At 48.0% G+C, this 16,132-nt stretch overlaps 6 protein-coding genes across 6 annotated transcripts; 2 read left to right on the top strand and 4 right to left on the bottom strand.

The window, feature by feature from the left end:
- Positions 1–16: 16 nt before the first annotated feature.
- Positions 17–2,965, bottom strand: EV420DRAFT_1494868 (vacuolar amino acid transporter 4). The gene is made up of 10 exons (XM_060470823.1): positions 2,877–2,965; positions 2,174–2,806; positions 1,894–2,113; positions 1,469–1,841; positions 1,011–1,414; positions 885–963; positions 731–834; positions 445–674; positions 255–393; positions 17–195 (listed from the first exon to the last, which is right to left on the bottom strand). The coding sequence occupies exons 1-10, from the start codon at positions 2,879–2,881 to the stop codon at positions 136–138; spliced, it is 2,247 nt and encodes a 748-aa protein (XP_060339301.1). The 5' UTR covers positions 2,882–2,965; the 3' UTR covers positions 17–135.
- A 774-nt stretch (positions 2,966–3,739) lies between these two features.
- EV420DRAFT_1494866 (uncharacterized protein) lies at positions 3,740–4,257 on the bottom strand. Its single transcript, XM_060470822.1, has 2 exons — positions 4,207–4,257; positions 3,740–4,156 (listed from the first exon to the last, which is right to left on the bottom strand). Exon 2 carries the CDS (start codon positions 4,054–4,056, stop codon positions 3,844–3,846), a length of 213 nt encoding a protein of 70 aa, XP_060339300.1. The 5' UTR covers positions 4,057–4,156; positions 4,207–4,257; the 3' UTR covers positions 3,740–3,843.
- Positions 4,258–4,985: 728 nt separating this feature from the next.
- On the bottom strand, positions 4,986–6,184 carry EV420DRAFT_37983 (uncharacterized protein). The gene is made up of 9 exons (XM_060481893.1): positions 6,090–6,184; positions 5,959–6,034; positions 5,706–5,908; positions 5,602–5,652; positions 5,519–5,551; positions 5,457–5,471; positions 5,377–5,409; positions 5,294–5,320; positions 4,986–5,245 (listed from the first exon to the last, which is right to left on the bottom strand). Exons 1-9 carry the CDS (start codon positions 6,138–6,140, stop codon positions 5,099–5,101), a joined length of 636 nt encoding a protein of 211 aa, XP_060339299.1. The 5' UTR covers positions 6,141–6,184; the 3' UTR covers positions 4,986–5,098.
- A 966-nt stretch (positions 6,185–7,150) lies between these two features.
- On the top strand, positions 7,151–8,103 carry EV420DRAFT_1633929 (translation initiation factor 6; the record flags this gene model as incomplete). The annotated part of the gene is made up of 5 exons (XM_060476253.1): positions 7,151–7,160; positions 7,222–7,404; positions 7,459–7,811; positions 7,859–7,979; positions 8,033–8,103. The coding sequence occupies 5 exons, from the start codon at positions 7,151–7,153 to the stop codon at positions 8,101–8,103; spliced, it is 738 nt and encodes a 245-aa protein (XP_060339298.1).
- A 123-nt stretch (positions 8,104–8,226) lies between these two features.
- Positions 8,227–13,607, bottom strand: EV420DRAFT_1257054 (inositol hexakisphosphate-domain-containing protein; the record flags this gene model as incomplete). Its single annotated transcript, XM_060466810.1, has 27 exons — positions 8,227–8,365; positions 8,421–8,498; positions 8,548–8,671; positions 8,727–8,985; positions 9,033–9,056; positions 9,107–9,329; positions 9,380–9,450; positions 9,498–9,594; positions 9,648–9,779; positions 9,833–10,034; positions 10,088–10,207; positions 10,264–10,428; positions 10,479–10,909; positions 10,963–11,053; positions 11,107–11,384; positions 11,434–11,462; positions 11,515–11,698; positions 11,748–11,767; positions 11,822–11,897; positions 11,957–12,080; positions 12,131–12,304; positions 12,366–12,489; positions 12,580–12,786; positions 12,822–12,881; positions 12,929–13,215; positions 13,264–13,464; positions 13,508–13,607. 27 exons carry the CDS (start codon positions 13,605–13,607, stop codon positions 8,227–8,229), a joined length of 4,020 nt encoding a protein of 1,339 aa, XP_060339297.1.
- Positions 13,608–13,945: 338 nt separating this feature from the next.
- Positions 13,946–16,131, top strand: EV420DRAFT_1494846 (uncharacterized protein). The gene is made up of 6 exons (XM_060470821.1): positions 13,946–14,029; positions 14,078–14,258; positions 14,311–14,451; positions 14,497–15,640; positions 15,692–15,743; positions 15,793–16,131. The coding sequence occupies exons 1-6, from the start codon at positions 13,990–13,992 to the stop codon at positions 16,053–16,055; spliced, it is 1,821 nt and encodes a 606-aa protein (XP_060339296.1). The 5' UTR covers positions 13,946–13,989; the 3' UTR covers positions 16,056–16,131.
- The last annotated feature ends 1 nt before the right edge of the window (position 16,132 follows it).

Genomic DNA, 16,132 nt, shown 5'->3' with positions numbered 1-16,132 from the left:
CCTTGGCCTTCATTTGTGCAAGTTTAGACCGCCACATGATGGCTTGAATTACAAGATTATCGCGATATTACAAGTACGGTAAGATCCTATAACAAATTATGCCCTAGGTATTCATAGTCTAACCGTCTATATCATCTATGTCGGGGGATCGCAGCTTCCAGATGACGGTTCTCCAACCCCAGGTTCAAATATCAACTGTAGGACACCATGCAGTTAGTCCTTCGCTTTTTGCCGATTGAATGAGATTCACGTACCCGAAGAGTCTGTATCGTCGTGTATATGGCAGCAAGCATACCAAACACCATCATTGCGATATCTTTAAGCTTCGCACTACGTGTATGTGCACACGCTTTGTAGTGAAGCATGGCAGGATACACGTAACACAACGGCACACTAAGATCCTCAATCAGCAAGACACCCACAAGACGATAGAGAAATCCGTACCAGGCAAAACATCCAACGAACGCAACAAATTTGTCCAAGTCCGCCGCACCGATATAACTTATAAGTGTCGTGACAATGACCACCAGAAAACGGAAAAAGTTCTTCAGCCACTTGACTTTCACATCGATCTTTCCACTGCGGACAAACAAGCCGTTCTCCATAATTCGGACCGCAGGGAACAGCTGCAGAGGCACTGAGAGCATGATGGCGACCGAGTAAAGAAATTGAACCTGAATTGGCACATCTTTAGAAGACGGAACACACGGTCATAGAAAAGGGTACATACAGCTTGAACCATTGGGCTCGAAGTGTCCAAATTCACCAGAACGACAGTTTTGATATCAGAGCCGAATGTCAAATACGCTAGCACACCAGCTCCACCGAAGAGAACTATTTATTTTGTTAGACATACGACGCACATCGCTCAAATAAGCGCTTACCAACTAGACCAACCATCACACCAGATATGACAGCAGGAAACTTGTGCGGCTCCCTCATAGCATCGGTAATGGGTATCACCTGTAACAGGGTAAGCAATTATTCAAGAAGCGATATTGAAGACGTACAAGTCCAATACCCTCAAACGAAAACACTGCTGTTCCCACAAACAACGGAAAGTCCTTCGGATTGAACAACGCAACATCGGCAACGCCTCTGTTGGCTATTATTTTAAACTCGCTTCCAAAGATATAGATCAAGCCGGCAAGGATGAAAACATCAGCGATGAGTGCGGTCGTGCTCAGCTTGGCAAGATCTCTGATAAGAACCAAGGGTAGGAAGAACACAAGCTGCATAAGAAGAAAGTATTGCACTCCAACCAACTTGGCACAGTGCGTAACGCCCATGACAAATGACTGCATGTTCTCTGCGACGAAGATCATGTATGCGCCGCAAAAACCCATTTGTGACACGACGATAGACCCAAGGATGAGCTGCCGCATCCAGTTTCCATACAGGGCCCCACCAATATCTATCGTTACCACGGTCATTAGAAGATTACCTGCGATAACACAGAAGAACGCACCTCCGAAACTACCCGAGACCACAAATTTAGTATGTACCAGAAGAATGAACGAGTATAACGATATCGCCGCAATGAAGAGAAACAGAAATGCCGAGAACAGTATGCCTCCATTGTAGAACGCACGCCCCAGGAATAGAACGCCCGTTCCAATGAAGGCTTTGAGAAGCATAAGAACAGCTTGGCTGACTGTTGCATTTCCATGCGGGCCTATAGACGACGCCGCGCGTCGTGAACGGGACCTCGACCTCACTAGGCTCGTCTTCCCACTCAAGAGGGGTGCTGTCTCATCGATGACACCTTCAATTGCCATTTGAGCTGCGCTCTCGAGGTCGGATTCCTGTTCTTCCTCATCCTCCTCTAGGTCTTCTCCAGCCTGGGTAACAGTTAACATCAGGAAACGCCTACGAATATCCAACGCCACTTACGAAATGCCCGAACAAGAACAGGAAATCTATAAAGTTGTTGAGAACTTGAGGTTCCTCTGCACCTTCCTCGTTGGCCCGCAGTAGAACATAGTTCCTCCTAAAACCTCCAGGTTCATGGATGTGCTCAAACGCAGGATCAGGCATGGAACTGGAGGCTACTGCGACTGATGCAGCTCGTAATCTCTTTTTCTGGTTGGACTGCCATTTGTAAATATCGTGGCTAGAGTAGACACGGTTTAGTCAGGCAGCATATGGCAGGACGAGATAGAAGACCACTCACGTTACATCAGCACCCGGAACGTCATAGTGGACTGGGAACGGTTCGGTAGTTTCGTGGGGATGGTGTGTTGACGAGGATGACGAGGCCTGAGGGTCCTCGTTGTTTCGTTGCCGCTCCTCTTTTGAGACCAAATGTCGCCGAAGTACCTTGATTTTCTCTTCCTCTGGAAGATCATCCACATCCGGTGGCAAAGGCGTGGCGTTTCCTTCTGACGGCGATGGTGTCCCTGTACGTCCTCGTAAGGCAGCAATACCGGCTATACCAGCCTGAGGTCCTGGACCGCTGCCAGCGACGCTCGGTAGAGAAGCGTTGCTAGTGGGAGTCGGAGATGCGGTTCTCACTGGAATGTTTCGTGGTGGAATAGCAAGAGAATTTGGCGGAGGGGTTCCGGTGTACTGAGCACGCAGAGCTCGCATATCGGGGGTTCCCAGGGGTGTCGAGGTACCAGTCAAGGAGCCAGAGGCACCACTTTGGCCATCCTGGGGCTGAATGGGCCGGCCACGTATGCTGAGTGGTTTTGTAGGAGTCGACATGGTGGTCGAGCAAGAAATTGTATGTAAAATGCGCTCGAACCGATCGCTATTCAGTTGTCGGCATTTTCGGCTACAGACGTTCCGAAAAACGTTGTCCACACTGCCAAACAAGGCAGGTAAAATCAAAAAATCAGATAAATACAAGAAAATCGTAGAAATAGCATGCAGACCTCATTTATGGGTGTCATTCAGTGGGAAGATGCGAATTTAATGATTCATGAGTGCCGCAGTGTGTCGTAAAAATAATACTTGAAATAAGAGCATCTGGCTGATGCAGGACTAGCGAGCGCCGCCAGGTTTACATGTTCAGGCTGTCTCGCACCGAACAGCCGGTCACACCTTCGTTCTTGCCATCATCGTCGTTCAAGAGACAGGAGACAGCTTTGAAGCTTGAAGAACGATTCTGCATTCAGTCAAGCAGGCCGCCGCCGTAATTTTGCTACAAGTTTGGACGTCGACAGCTCCCGGCCTCCTGGAACATAACGCCATAGTCCGCGCGCGCCATTTCACTGCGACCAAGACACCTGCAGCTGGGTATCCTGCCTTTATTTCGTCGGTTTCCGTGGTTAGGAATAGGCTAGTAGGGGTTCGGGTGTTTTAGACTAGGAAACTTCGGAGAGGGCACGGTAGCTGGTATGCTAAATACACATCTTCGAGGGAAGTTATCCACTTTCATTTCGGAATAACTTATTACTGTTTACAAGGGAAGAAACATCTCCACAGCCCCCCACACCATCTTAATGCTCCGCTGCTGCCTCCCACTGTTACCGCTAGCACAGACCCCGCTCATAATGTCCTATCATTGATCTATTGGCCTCATACCTGTTACCTTGTCTCTATACATCTCGTACATCCTCGACGAATTTATTTATGATACATTATGCTCACGAATGAAGGCACTATACAGTTTTCACGATTTTCTTGCATTTTTATATTTTTTTAATTTTACTTGCCTTGTTTGGCAACGTGGACAAGGTTTTTCGGAACGTCTGTACCCCGGTCCGTACTACTCGGCCTTTCTTGGTCCGCAAGGCTGATGAACAGCGACTGATAAGCACAGGAAATGGAGCGGGCGCCATTGACCGTGCCCCATTGGATTATGGAATGAAGATACAAGTATGACAGTAAGGTATCGCTCTACACGACTGAATAAAGGAACGTTCCATCGCAGATACAAATGGCGAAAACAGGACGAAAAAATAGTGAAACTAACTCTAACTCCTCAGTCTTGGCGGGACAGAGATAAGGATTGCACGTTAGACGCAAGAACACTAGAAGAGTGACTCCGACGTTCGGCAGTGCCAAAGCAAGAATACCGTCTTCCTTCGATGTCTTCGAGATCCATACCATGTCTTCGTTCGCGGTGAGGCGGCTCGATATCTTCTGGATAAGGTTGAGGTTGTTTTTTAGTACGAGTAGACCGCTTGAAGCCAGCCAATGACTTCCAAAGGCGAGTCGTGACAAACTTCCTGCGAACTTTTTTAGTCCAACGCCGCCAAGTCTTCACTTCTTCATGAGAAAATCGACTTGAAATCCGGATTTGTAAGACTCCTAGCTCGTCGACGATCGGTTGGCACTCGCACAGATCAAGTGTGAGCTCACAGCCATCACAAAAGAAGGTAGGTTCAGCATGGCCCACAGGGATCGAATTAACTGAAAGAGCGGCATTATCACACAAGGGAAGAGGTGGTGGGGAGAAGACGGGTGAGTTTGGCATTACTGGAGTAGGGAACGTCAGCATGAGCGATGGGATTGGCGGATAACCACTTGGCAAGTCGGATTGATCGTCTAGACAGTGGTTCAGCGATAACAGTTTGACTTGTAGAGAATTCGTACCAAGGGCTTGGCATGAGATAGACTTGAGGGTAAATGACGGTTGAAGTACTGATCCGATCTCTTCTTCCTATCATGCAAGGTGAATGAAACCAGACCGGGTGCTGTGGGCAGAGTTCGAACCTTCTCGTCGTCAGCAAGGACGGATATTACGTTCTCAAATACTGGTGTGTCTTCTAAGATAGGCGACAAATCGATTTCAAAAGATTCGGATATGCGGCTTTGCGAGTGGGAACGATGCACTTGCGGCAATTGAGTCGGAGCTGGTTTTCGATGGTCCAATGACGGAGATAGTTCAAGGAGATTCACTGGCGTTGACTCTTTCATTGACATGATCCTTCTGGTGCTTCTCCGAAGATGTCTCGATTCACTCGATGCGATTTTCGATGGGATAATTGGTAGATCTCTATCATCCGGGACCTAAACAGCGTTAGGTCTAGCTTGGAGGAATATTGAATGTTTACCTGAACAGAAGTCCACGGCATACACAGTGAAGAGAAGGCCATAAAGAATAATGGAATGCTAACCTGAGATAATCCCCGGCGACTGAGATGCCGCTTCAGTTTGCGCTGGAATATGCCTTCGTCTGAGCATTTAAGCACTTAGTGAGCGGACGGTGTACCTTTACACTTCCAAATGAGTCTCCAGAATGCCTCCTGGAATGTTGATAAAAGTGATCTTTTGAGTATATTCTGGGGAAAGAGTACTTGTAGAGTATAAACTCATTCATCCCATGTCCTGGCAGGTCACCTACCTCGGATGCGGGACGGGAAGGAAGTTTCTGCGCCAATGATCAGGCGACAACGTCGTGATACGGATATGAAACTTTTCACGCACACTTTTGCGCTTGCGGAGGATATGCGGAGGCATCTGTGACTGTTAGATGAATGTGCACGAAGTATTAATATGTCTCGAACCTCTAGCGTGGGTCCCTGCGAATCGGGTGAGAAGGTTATCCCCGAAGACAAAGCACACGCACAAATATGTCATTATCTTCGACATAAGGTAGGTCCTAAAGCATGTCAGTGCTGGCAAGATGTTGATACCCAACGCGCGCAATACCAAAGTGGGAGCCGCCTGAATCATATTAAGCTCAGAATCAACGGAGCACTTCTGTGAGCCAGGTTAAACCGCGTAGAAACAGAATAGAGTGCGACAGAGTGCACCGGAGTAGTGTAAGGACAATGGCAGCTACAGCAGCATGTCGTTGCTCGCCTCGATTTCTTTGATACTGTTGACCTTGGCGTATCTGTAGCAGAGTTCCGTCGGTGTCTCGCTATTTTCGCTGGGGTATACGGTGAAGTTGGGCGAGTGAGTGTTTGACCAGCATCATAGTCTTGTGCGGAATCCCATGAAATCTTGCTAGGATCTACAAATCATTCAGCCCAGAGCAACGCTCATCGTAACACGAGCAAGTACGTGTACTGAGAGTGTGTCTTCGAGAATTTCTAATATGCCGTATCGGGTCGTGGTGTGAAGGTGGTATCTCGAATGGCTATTTGACGGGTTTAGCCTTGAACACATCGATCTCGGACGAAAGGGTGTCATACAGGTCTGGGTAAGATCAAGGAATACAGAAACTGAAGGCGGGCACCTAGCATCTCGACTAGAGGGACGGAGGAAGGTTTCACGAACGAAGAGGTGGATGTTTGCGTACAAAGGAGAGATTCACGTGGTTGGAATTTTATCACAGGATCGCGTTGTAGGCGCTTGTTTGTATTTTGTTCTTGACACTCACGACTTAATTTGTCGGTGCTGCCTGAAGCTGGAAAGAATTGAAAATATCTCGCTTAGGCAGCTTAAATAAAAGAAATTTGATGTACCATTCTGAGAATCTTCAAGGTCCTTTCCCAACCGTCTTTACCTGCACGAGTGGAAGTCCGCCGTAAAACATCAAGCAGATGAAAGGCGAGAAATCGCATAATTAAAGAACGATTAGTGTGTCAAGATCAGTTTGGACGTGGATACTTTTGATACGTTATAGATGATGATACTAGTGTTCGTTACCAAAGACTGTTTCGAGGCGACAACTAGCTAACCAGCGGTAAAGGTCGGCGCATCATGCATTATGGCTATGCAACGAGACCCAGGGATGTCGTGAATGCGTGTGAGAGAGAACAACGAATATACCGTGTAATCCGGCACAACTAGGTCGAAGATATCCGGCTGAATGCATATCAGAATGACGGCGTGTGTTACACGAGCGTTATACTAGTGCGAATAATGCGGAGCAATATGCGAGTCATGGTGCTTGTCATTTGCACCGAAATATCAGTACCCAAAGACTCAGAGACAGTGAATCATGATTATTCCGGACATTGCCGCTAGAGTGCCTTAGCCCTGGTATTTCCTTCGCACAGCAATTAGAGCCGCAGACAATTTGACAGAATGCCAACCAACTGGTTTGTATCGGTGACTATAGCATCAACATCAACAGTAGAGTCAGAAGAGGTCAGGCTCCGAATTTATATCTGACTCCGCGCTTTCGATCATTATCTGACAAATAAAAGGATAAAAATTCTTTACCCTCCTCCAAGATCAGCAAGATCTCCCTTTGCCCTCTTCCTACAAATTTCGACAACTCTCACCACATTTCCAAGTCTCTTCTTCCATGGCTACCCGTACGGCAAACCTTTTGCTCAAATCGTTGCATCTGACATAATCTCTCGCCGCTTCGTCCAGGTATCCAGTTCGAAAATAACAGCGACATTGGTGTCTTCTCCAAGTTGACAAACAGCTACTGCCTTGCCGCCATCCAAGGTAGCACAAACTTCTACTCAGCGTTTGAAAGCGAACTCGGAGATGTCATTCCTATCGTGCACACGAGTATTGGCGGGACGCGCATAATAGGACGGTTGACGGCCGGTGTGTTGTACTCACATATGTCGCTGGTACAGCTCTCACAGGCCTTCTCTGCAGGAAATCGTCACGGTCTTCTGGTTCCATCCTCCACCACTGACCAGGAGCTCCAACATCTGCGCAACTCCCTCCCAGACGCCGTCGCCGTCCAGCGGGTTGAAGAACGACTTTCTGCCCTTGGAAATGTCATCGCATGTAACGATTATGTCGCCCTCGTTCATCCAGATGTCGATCGGGAAACAGAAGAGATCATAGCAGATGTCCTCAAGGTCGAGGTGTTCAGGCAGACGGTCGCCGACAACGTTTTGGTGGGGAGCTACTGTGCGATTACGAACCAGGGCGGTCTGGTACACCCCAAAACGAGTATACAAGACCAAGACGAACTGAGTAGTCTATTGCAAGTTCCGTTGGTGGTACGTCCATCGATGTCGATTTGGTACACTATAGAACCCTCTACTAGGCTGGAACAGTAAATCGCGGTTCCGATGTTATCGGTGCAGGTCTCGTCGTGAACGATTGGTGTGCATTCACAGGTCTAGAGACGACCGCGACGGAGATCAGTGTCATAGAAGCCGCTTTCAGTACGTCGGAGTGCCCTCTTTTTCTCTTACCCCTGCTCACGATCTGGTCGCAGAGCTACAAGGACAGGACTCCGCCGCCGTTATAGGAGAGATGCGCGATTCTCTTATTGACAATTGGGCATGAACAGGAAAGCAAAATGGTTGGAAGCAGTCATCATCTGTAGAGCTAATATCTTGTCGAGCAAAATTTACCCTAGTCATGTCAATCTGTATCCCTAGACCAGTCTATCCATCCGACGTCAAAAAATCAGTCCAGCGAACGCCGACTCAACAGGTTCGTGATTTCCCTATGCCCAGAGAGCCATTCTGCGAAGATAATCTCGACCTTGCTCTCCCGAACTTCGATGAGGTAGTTGGCGAACACGATTAACATCCCGTACCGGTACCTTCAAACAGATTAAGCATCAGATCGCAATGATCGCACTGGGAAGGGAAACTTACAGGTAGTTAACGGTCACATTGCGCAATTTGCGCTCCTTCAAACTGCCTTTCTCGCATGCGTCAACCTTCAGCTTATAGCTATGCAAATGGTCAGTTGTAGGCTTTGCCAGAGGAAAAGTGTACGTACTCGTAGATCGTCTTTCGTAGATTTTGAACATCTTGCATCTGGTCGATCGCTCTATCCGCTAAACGTTTAGCCACCTTGCCGTGTGATAAGACACCGACGAGCTGAAGAATTGTCTTGTACTCTCCTGTGAAGCGGTATTCACTGTCAGGGCAACGCACTGATAGCTAAGGTCTTCCTACCTCGCCTGTAGACCTCTTCCTCCGAATAGCCATCCATTGAATCGAAAACCCCAGCAGCCTCGTCATGGGATAAGATATCGTTCGCTTGGCTGTTCCAGTTCATTATCGTAGATATCAAGCACGCAGTCACCATCCCCGTAGTCGTTCGTCCTCGCCCCATCTGGCAATTGAAGATGAAATCACCGGCCTTTGACAGCCCCGATTTGACGCGTTCCAAGAGCAACGACAGCGCATCCGGTAGGGGAGCTTGTTCGTCGGTCTAGAGAAACCTCAACAAAGCATCGAACACACAAATTATATCCTTACGATTGCTATTCGACCGTAGTCAAGCTAACAGGATAGAGTCAGAGTGTAATTCTTGCACAAATAATATGGTTCACCTTGAAGCCTTCTGCTGTCATAAGGTCGAATACATCGCGAGGGGTCAAAATATCTTTCTCCTCCACCTCCTCCCATAATGGTATAATGGAGAAGACACCAGGTCTCTCTTCCACTTCATCGTGCAACAATATACGTCCCTTACCTATCCTCAGCTCGCGCAAGACGTCTTTCTTGAAGCTCTGTTCCATAGCTTCGACCATAGCTGTGGTTACACCTGTCGCTCTGAGCACCGAATGAGAATGGGACTGCATGAGAGTACATAATTGACTCACTCTACGTTCTCGAGAGGTTTGTCTACAAGACGGAGAACATGGGGCCTCCCCGCAACATAAATTACAGGTTCCTACAAAAAATGTGAGCGCCAAGGAGTGGATATCAGAGGTCACGAACCTCTCGCAGAGATGTCCAATAAACCATATTCTGCCCACCGAACCCAGCGTCTACACGTTTGAGTGCTCGCCTTAAACCATCTACTGTCGGCATACCGCTGTAATCAGTTAGTACTTTAATGTTTATCGTGACAATTGAACCACTGCTTACCTCCCACACACCATTTTCCCGTCAGGGGCAATGGATGCTTGGTCTTGTTCTACCGTCGGAGTGGATTCGCCAGAAGAGGAGAGTAAGAGCGTCAGTGGAATTCTACGGAAATTGGGTGATCCTTCGATGCGTCTTTGATACCCTTTTAAATCGCAGCACAAATTCTTTATGAGAAAAGGGCTTACTCTGGGAGCGTCATCTTCTGTAAATTTGAGAAGAAATCACTCTTCAATATGGTTGATGCTGAAAGAATGCTACCGGAGCGATTGGTGACGACTTGATGGACCTCATCAGGATGTGCGACACCCTGAGTGAGGTTTGACTGCTCCAGAGGCTTGAGGGCATTTATACCGTCAGCAAGCAGCTCCTTCTCGAACGTCTTGATGACTGTAAGGGGTACGAAATTCCATGATATCCCGCCATTGAAGCAAAACACGCACCTGGTCGGTTTTTCACAAAAGTCTCCACACTTTCAAAGTTGTCCATGGTGTCCGGCTCTGTAGATTGCAGATAGGCCTGGAACACAATCAGATCGAAATACCGCCTCAAGTTATGCAAAGCTAGAGAAATATAGATATCAGCATATACGCTCAGCAATTCTCCTACTGAAACTCACCCTTCTGAGTATGCAACTTTTTCTGTTTCTCGTCCGTCGCTTGTTCGGCTCTGATGCGATTCTCTTCAATAGACTCTCTAAGGTTGTAGAATACATCGCATTGGTCTATGGCGTCGTCTACGATGTTCTTGACATCTAAACCTTTTCTGAACACTCGCAGAAGGTCTAACAAAACAAAGTTAAATCGGAATAGGAATGAAATGACAGGGACCTACTATTGATGACCTGGTAGGACTGGCGTCGCTTGGATGACGACAAAGTATGTTCTATCGGTGACATGGTAGACATTGAGATGGTACGTTGGAGTCTAAAGTGAGGTGTTTGAGGGGTACGACACGAATCCAGCCACTGTCGGATGAGCAAGAGGATAATCGAGGCCAATGTGCTCCGTCCCCGGCCTAGTTGGCAGTTAACGACAATGGGCGTGTCCCTCGATGAACGCAACACGACATCGATCATCTCGCTAAGGTCAGAAAAATCAGGCGGCCGCTCTGCGGTGATGGGGATGCGATCGTAAACGAGTTCAATCCCTTGCGTCGACTTTCGGCTGGTCATGACATCTTTGAGAACAACTACATTATCACCTTCGACCTCTTCCCAAATCGGCACGACGGTACCATCAGCCGTCTCAGAGTGGAGGAGCACACTGTTGAAATTGTCAGTGATCGGCATCAGAGCAGGACGTTGTCAGTAGGTTACCGTCCCCCAAATGCTTGTCCTTCTGAGACGACATCATCTCGTAGGCGCTGCTCAAGGACCTCCAGCCGAGAAGCGGAAATGCCGCCGTAGTCTAACAGTCCCGTTCAAGGATTCTCATTAAGTGTAATAATATGAGTGTCTTACCTTTCATGTTTCGTAACGAGAACCCTTCCCTGCGAAGACAGTAGGGTGCTCCGTTGATATAGATAATAGGCTCTTCCCTCAGTGTGATCCAGATAACTCTTTGTGCAGACGGATGAGCATCCTTGATTCGGCCCACAACTTCGTCAATCGCCTCGATAGTTGGTTGCCCCAAAGCATAGACATTTGTTCCCGGCACTCGCCTGAAGTTGATGGCCCCACGGACACCATCATCAACGCTATGCCCCTGACTGAACCACTGGTCGGACTTTAACAATGTGCTGGCTTGAGATTTAGTACAGCAAATCGGCTGAGGGGGAAATGAGTTACCTTTCGCGTAGAATGATACCGCTACGATGCTGTGATTGCACACTTCAACAGAGAGAATTTTCGATGTGGTTTTAGAACTACCTTTATGACGTGTGTCGAGAATTCATCTCCTAGAATTTGGCCTCCTGCTATGGCCACGTCGTTATTCCTTCCGGGGACCAGAGCTCTGCCCTCAGAGCCAGACTTGGATAGCGAAGACAAATCGTTCACAGGTGCAAACACATTCAATCTTGTCCCAAATGACTTGCGCAAGAACATGACTTGACTTCTTGCTGTCAGCATGAGCCTATTAGCCTTATACTAGCACAACTTACTTCCAAATCTCTATTCGAGCCTGTAGATATAGGTGAACAATTAGAATCACGGGAAGGGATTTCTCTGAGCATACCTTCAGCCAGTCCGAGAAACTCTCACTAAAATCTTCCGAACTATCAACGTAACTCGCAAACGCTATAATAAAGAAGCTGGAAAGATAGTATGTTTCGATGAGATGTACCGAAATTTGGACGAGAAAAAAACATACTATTTCTCCAGCGCGCGCCTGGACTTCTCAATCAACACTTCTCCCTTCTCACCTTCCATGCTGATAAGAGAGTACTTGATACGATGTATAAGGATGTCTTCACGTAAGTTTGTAACATGATCCGCTAGTTACCAATCAGCCACAAGGAGACATAGTATTCCTGCGGGCACGTACCAGCATCGATGATGCGGTCGACCAATTTCTTTGCCTGAAGGCCCTGGTCTAAACAACCCAATAGGCTGAGGATGATGCCGTAGTTACCCATGTGAGCCCTCCGTAGGTTTTCCAGGAGAGTTGGCTGAGTGATAAGAAGTTCAATAGCAGACTGAGAGTTCTTGTCCTGCAAGACTAAGTTGAACGGAGTTCGATCAGTGACCCTGATCGGAAGGCGATTTTGCAAAGCACCTACTGTGCTGAAGGAGGTATGTGAGCCTTAAAAGAGATTTACTGAGTTCCTGTTGGGTGTTGGCCTGTTCCATAGACTGTAGAAGTCGGCTCTCGGTGTCCTGATAAGTTTGAACATGAATGACAATCTAGATGGAAGGAGCATCAACGTCGACGAACCAGATGAGGGGGCTAAAAAGAGTTTAGTTGCAGTTTTTTCGAAGAAGCTGGAGACCCACTGAATTTGTGCCGCTGGTGCTTTGGAAACCTTTCGCAGGATATGGATCCGGCAAGCCCTTAGATATGAGTTGTTTACGTCGGACGATGGACGCTGCAACCATAGCGAACGTCGTTCGTACTGCGCCCATACCACAAGAGAACACTAAAGATGTGCGCAAAGGATCAGTTTGCTTAATGACGCGTAGATAGGCGTCCAGATAATTATCCTGCGTGTTCCGCGATTAGTGTTCTGCCTTCGGACAAATAAGCCTTTGGGACTTGCCTCTATAGGACGATCGGGGGAAATGGGTATTCGGTGATACTACTGTGCGTGAGCTTTGTAGCAAACATAGAGAAGTACGGACTAACATCAACATTCCAACCACTCTCTTTCATAAAATTCCAGAGTTCGCGCGAGGTCTTGACATTATTGGTGTCAACAGCTGTCCACGTCGGCAATATAGCGCCTTCTCCGCTATCGGTAGCCATTTCATTGTGAGTTAGTAGGAGGCCACCAAACCTGCTGGCTTCATGTAATATGTCATTCTTCAATCTGAGCTCGATGGCCTCGAGATTTTCAGCACGATCAGAGAGGGAGAGTGTCCTTTTGGGCTCAGATGCATCTCGCAAAACAAAAGGTCTTCCAGATATGTATACTAGAGAAACTGATAAGCCGCTGAGGAGTCAAAGCAAGTTAATGTTACCAATGGGCTCTTCTCTGGTGGAAAACCAGACGACATGAGAAGGATCTGAGGTGTTTGGCGTGCATCTAAGAACAGAAAGAATAGCCCTAAGACCCTGGGTTCGTGGCTGGGCGACTCCGAAGACGTTGAGATTGCCAATACGAGGCGCACGAAAGTTGGGTGCACCGTGGACATTCAAATCCAAGTCGAGAGCGCGACCTACTTGTGTCAAGGACTTGTCAGGTAGCAGAAATGCAAAGCATACCTGACGGATAATGATCTGTCTTTAGGATGAAGCCCCGAGACAATACGCTTCCGTTTCTTGTCTTGACTACAGATGGTTCCGACTGGTACAGACTGCCCATTAGATCCAGAGAAGTGCTGTTATCTTGCTGAGTACGCGTGTTACCGCTGTTGTTTCTCTGATGACCAAGGACAGAAGAAGGCCGCATCTGCAAGGGCTCCGACCTTTGGGGTATTGGAGGTGCCGAAGAAGGGCGTTGGTGGCGAAAGTCGTCGAGCGGTGCCTTTAATAGAGGCACCCGCCTGCTGCCCATGGTGGAATTAGAGTTGCCCTTGATACGCGTAAGGGAAGAAAACTAAAAACAGAGCAGACAGCAAAGTCCGAAAGAAAGAGTTGCTGATCAGCCACCTCACGTTCTGTCACCACCGCGTATGCACAGCCACCGCCACATGTATGTCACGAAAATCGTGACGTCATCCTCTCTGTTCATTCTGTTCATCCTTATGGCGTCCGGGACGTTTGTTTACTACTGCTCAGGCCACGGTACGCGTTTTACACTTTCTATGTCCTTTTAGTGCTTATTCTGTGTAGGATACGGCCATGCAACCCGAGTATCGGCGTTTGCTTGTCATTTACTAAGCCTTCCGGAGGAAGCCAAACCAACAATATACATCGTTTCCTCAGCACCAAAGCACGTCTTCTCCGAGAGCATCGCAGTCGGGGCACATTACCGCTATGCCGAAATTGATCCTGTCATCGTTCAACCCTTGGCGTGAGTGTAGTTATCCTTCCAGCCTTGGCAGTGGTTGTCATGATGCCTCCAGATATCGCGTCGACCGTCAAAAAAGCGTGCAAGTATTGAAGCAATTTCTCAGCAACAAAAAGGCTCTATTGGATGACGAAGTCCGTTGGTTGATCCGTGTCAATGCGCGATGTGTCCTAAGCGACGCCGCTTTTCTCGGATGGTAAGAGTTGCGTTGCCTCGTGTTCTTTGCTAATGCTCCACATAGTTTGGCCGCGAAAACAGCTGGCGTGCCTTCCATTCTCATTACAAACTTTTCTTTCGACTCGGTGTACAGCTATCTCGCTACGACATTCACTGACCAGATCCCTACGCTACAGCCCAATCAATTCCACCTTGATGCCTTTATCCCCGATATACCTGTCCCAGAGGCCGATCTCATGCCGTTGGTCGAGCAGATTCACTCCGGCTATCGCTGTGCAGACCTTCTTCTAGAACTTCCTGGGAATATACCCATACCATCATTTTCTCTAGAGCCATCTCTACCTGCCTCTTCTTGGGTCAACGCTCAAGACAATAGATTCTATACAAACATTGTGAAGAAGCTATCTCAGTCATATATCTCACAGGACCTTTACCCGAGCGTTCCCTTCCCTCCTTCAACGCGGCTCGCCGGAAAGCGTATACCTCGTATGGTCAAATCCGCCCCTCTTCTTGTGCGGCCGCCATCACCGTATGTGTATACACGTGAAGGACGATCGCATCTACTGTCCTCCATCGGAGTACCATCCGAATTGCATGATCCGGAAGCTACTAAGGTATTGATTGTGTCTTTTGGCGGTCAGGTTTTCCGAACCCCTAGTAGATCTGGCAGCAGATCCCCCAGCAGACTTCACAGCCGAAAGCCAAGCGCCGCTGACCTGCCTAAACCAATTCAAGGACTTGGCATTTCCTCAGTCAATCTGCCACCATCTTACCCTGGGGGCAACGATCCTCTGCAGTTGAATACCGTTTCTATCGATTCTCCATCACACGATGGATCTATTAGAGAATTTGGGTCCATCGCTTCCCCTCGCCTAGCTACCTCTTCCCATATCTGGATTCCTGGTGCACCACCTGCTTCAAAAATATCTGGCTCTCCATGTTTGTCTCGAACTCCCTCTACTGGTTTTCCATCCTTCAACACTATACCACCAACACCCGCTCAAGAATTTGCGGAGTTTGTTGCCGAGGATGAAATTGAATCTTGGTTGCTCCCTGACTCCTCTTGGATTGCTATTGTGTGTGGCGTCACCAAAGATCAGTGGGAGTCACAAGGCGATTCGGAACTCCCTGAGGGTTTCTATGTGGCGCCACGGGACGTATACATGCCGGATCTTACAGCAGTAGCAGACGTTCTCCTCGGCAAACTCGTAAGTCCTCCAATTTTAAGTTGCGCAGTCAAAATAATTGAGTCACTACAGGGTTATGGAACTGTCTCGGAATGCGTCGACTCGGCCACACCGTTCGTCTATGGTATGTTCCCTTTAACTCGATATGGCAGATTCTCTCAAAGAATCTCAAGTGTCGAGGCCTCTGTTTATTGAAGAGCACGGACTTCGCCTGCTACTTGACAATGAAGGGGTCGGTGTAGAACTCTCTAGAGACTCTTATGAAGCTGGTGAATGGGCTCATGCTGTTCAAGATGCATTTCTTAAAGGTCAAGCTGCCAAGATCAAGAAACGGGAGGAAATGGCGGCTGGAGTAGGTATTAATACGCGCGCTGCGCAAGGAAAGAAAATGGCGGCATCAGTCGTGGAGTGGGTGAATGATTGTTGGAGAATTTAAAACTAGATTGGTTCTCCGTATCCATAGATTTGTGATTTTTGACTTGCAATGTGATATTTATGTTCTTGTGTCGGACC

Source organism: Desarmillaria tabescens (genome assembly GCF_030435595.1).
Source record: "Desarmillaria tabescens strain CCBAS 213 chromosome Unknown EV420scaffold_1, whole genome shotgun sequence".
Lineage (NCBI taxonomy): Eukaryota > Fungi > Basidiomycota > Agaricomycetes > Agaricales > Physalacriaceae > Desarmillaria > Desarmillaria tabescens.
Note: the sequence above shows the minus strand (reverse complement) of the source record. Positions and strands in the feature narration are given on the sequence as shown.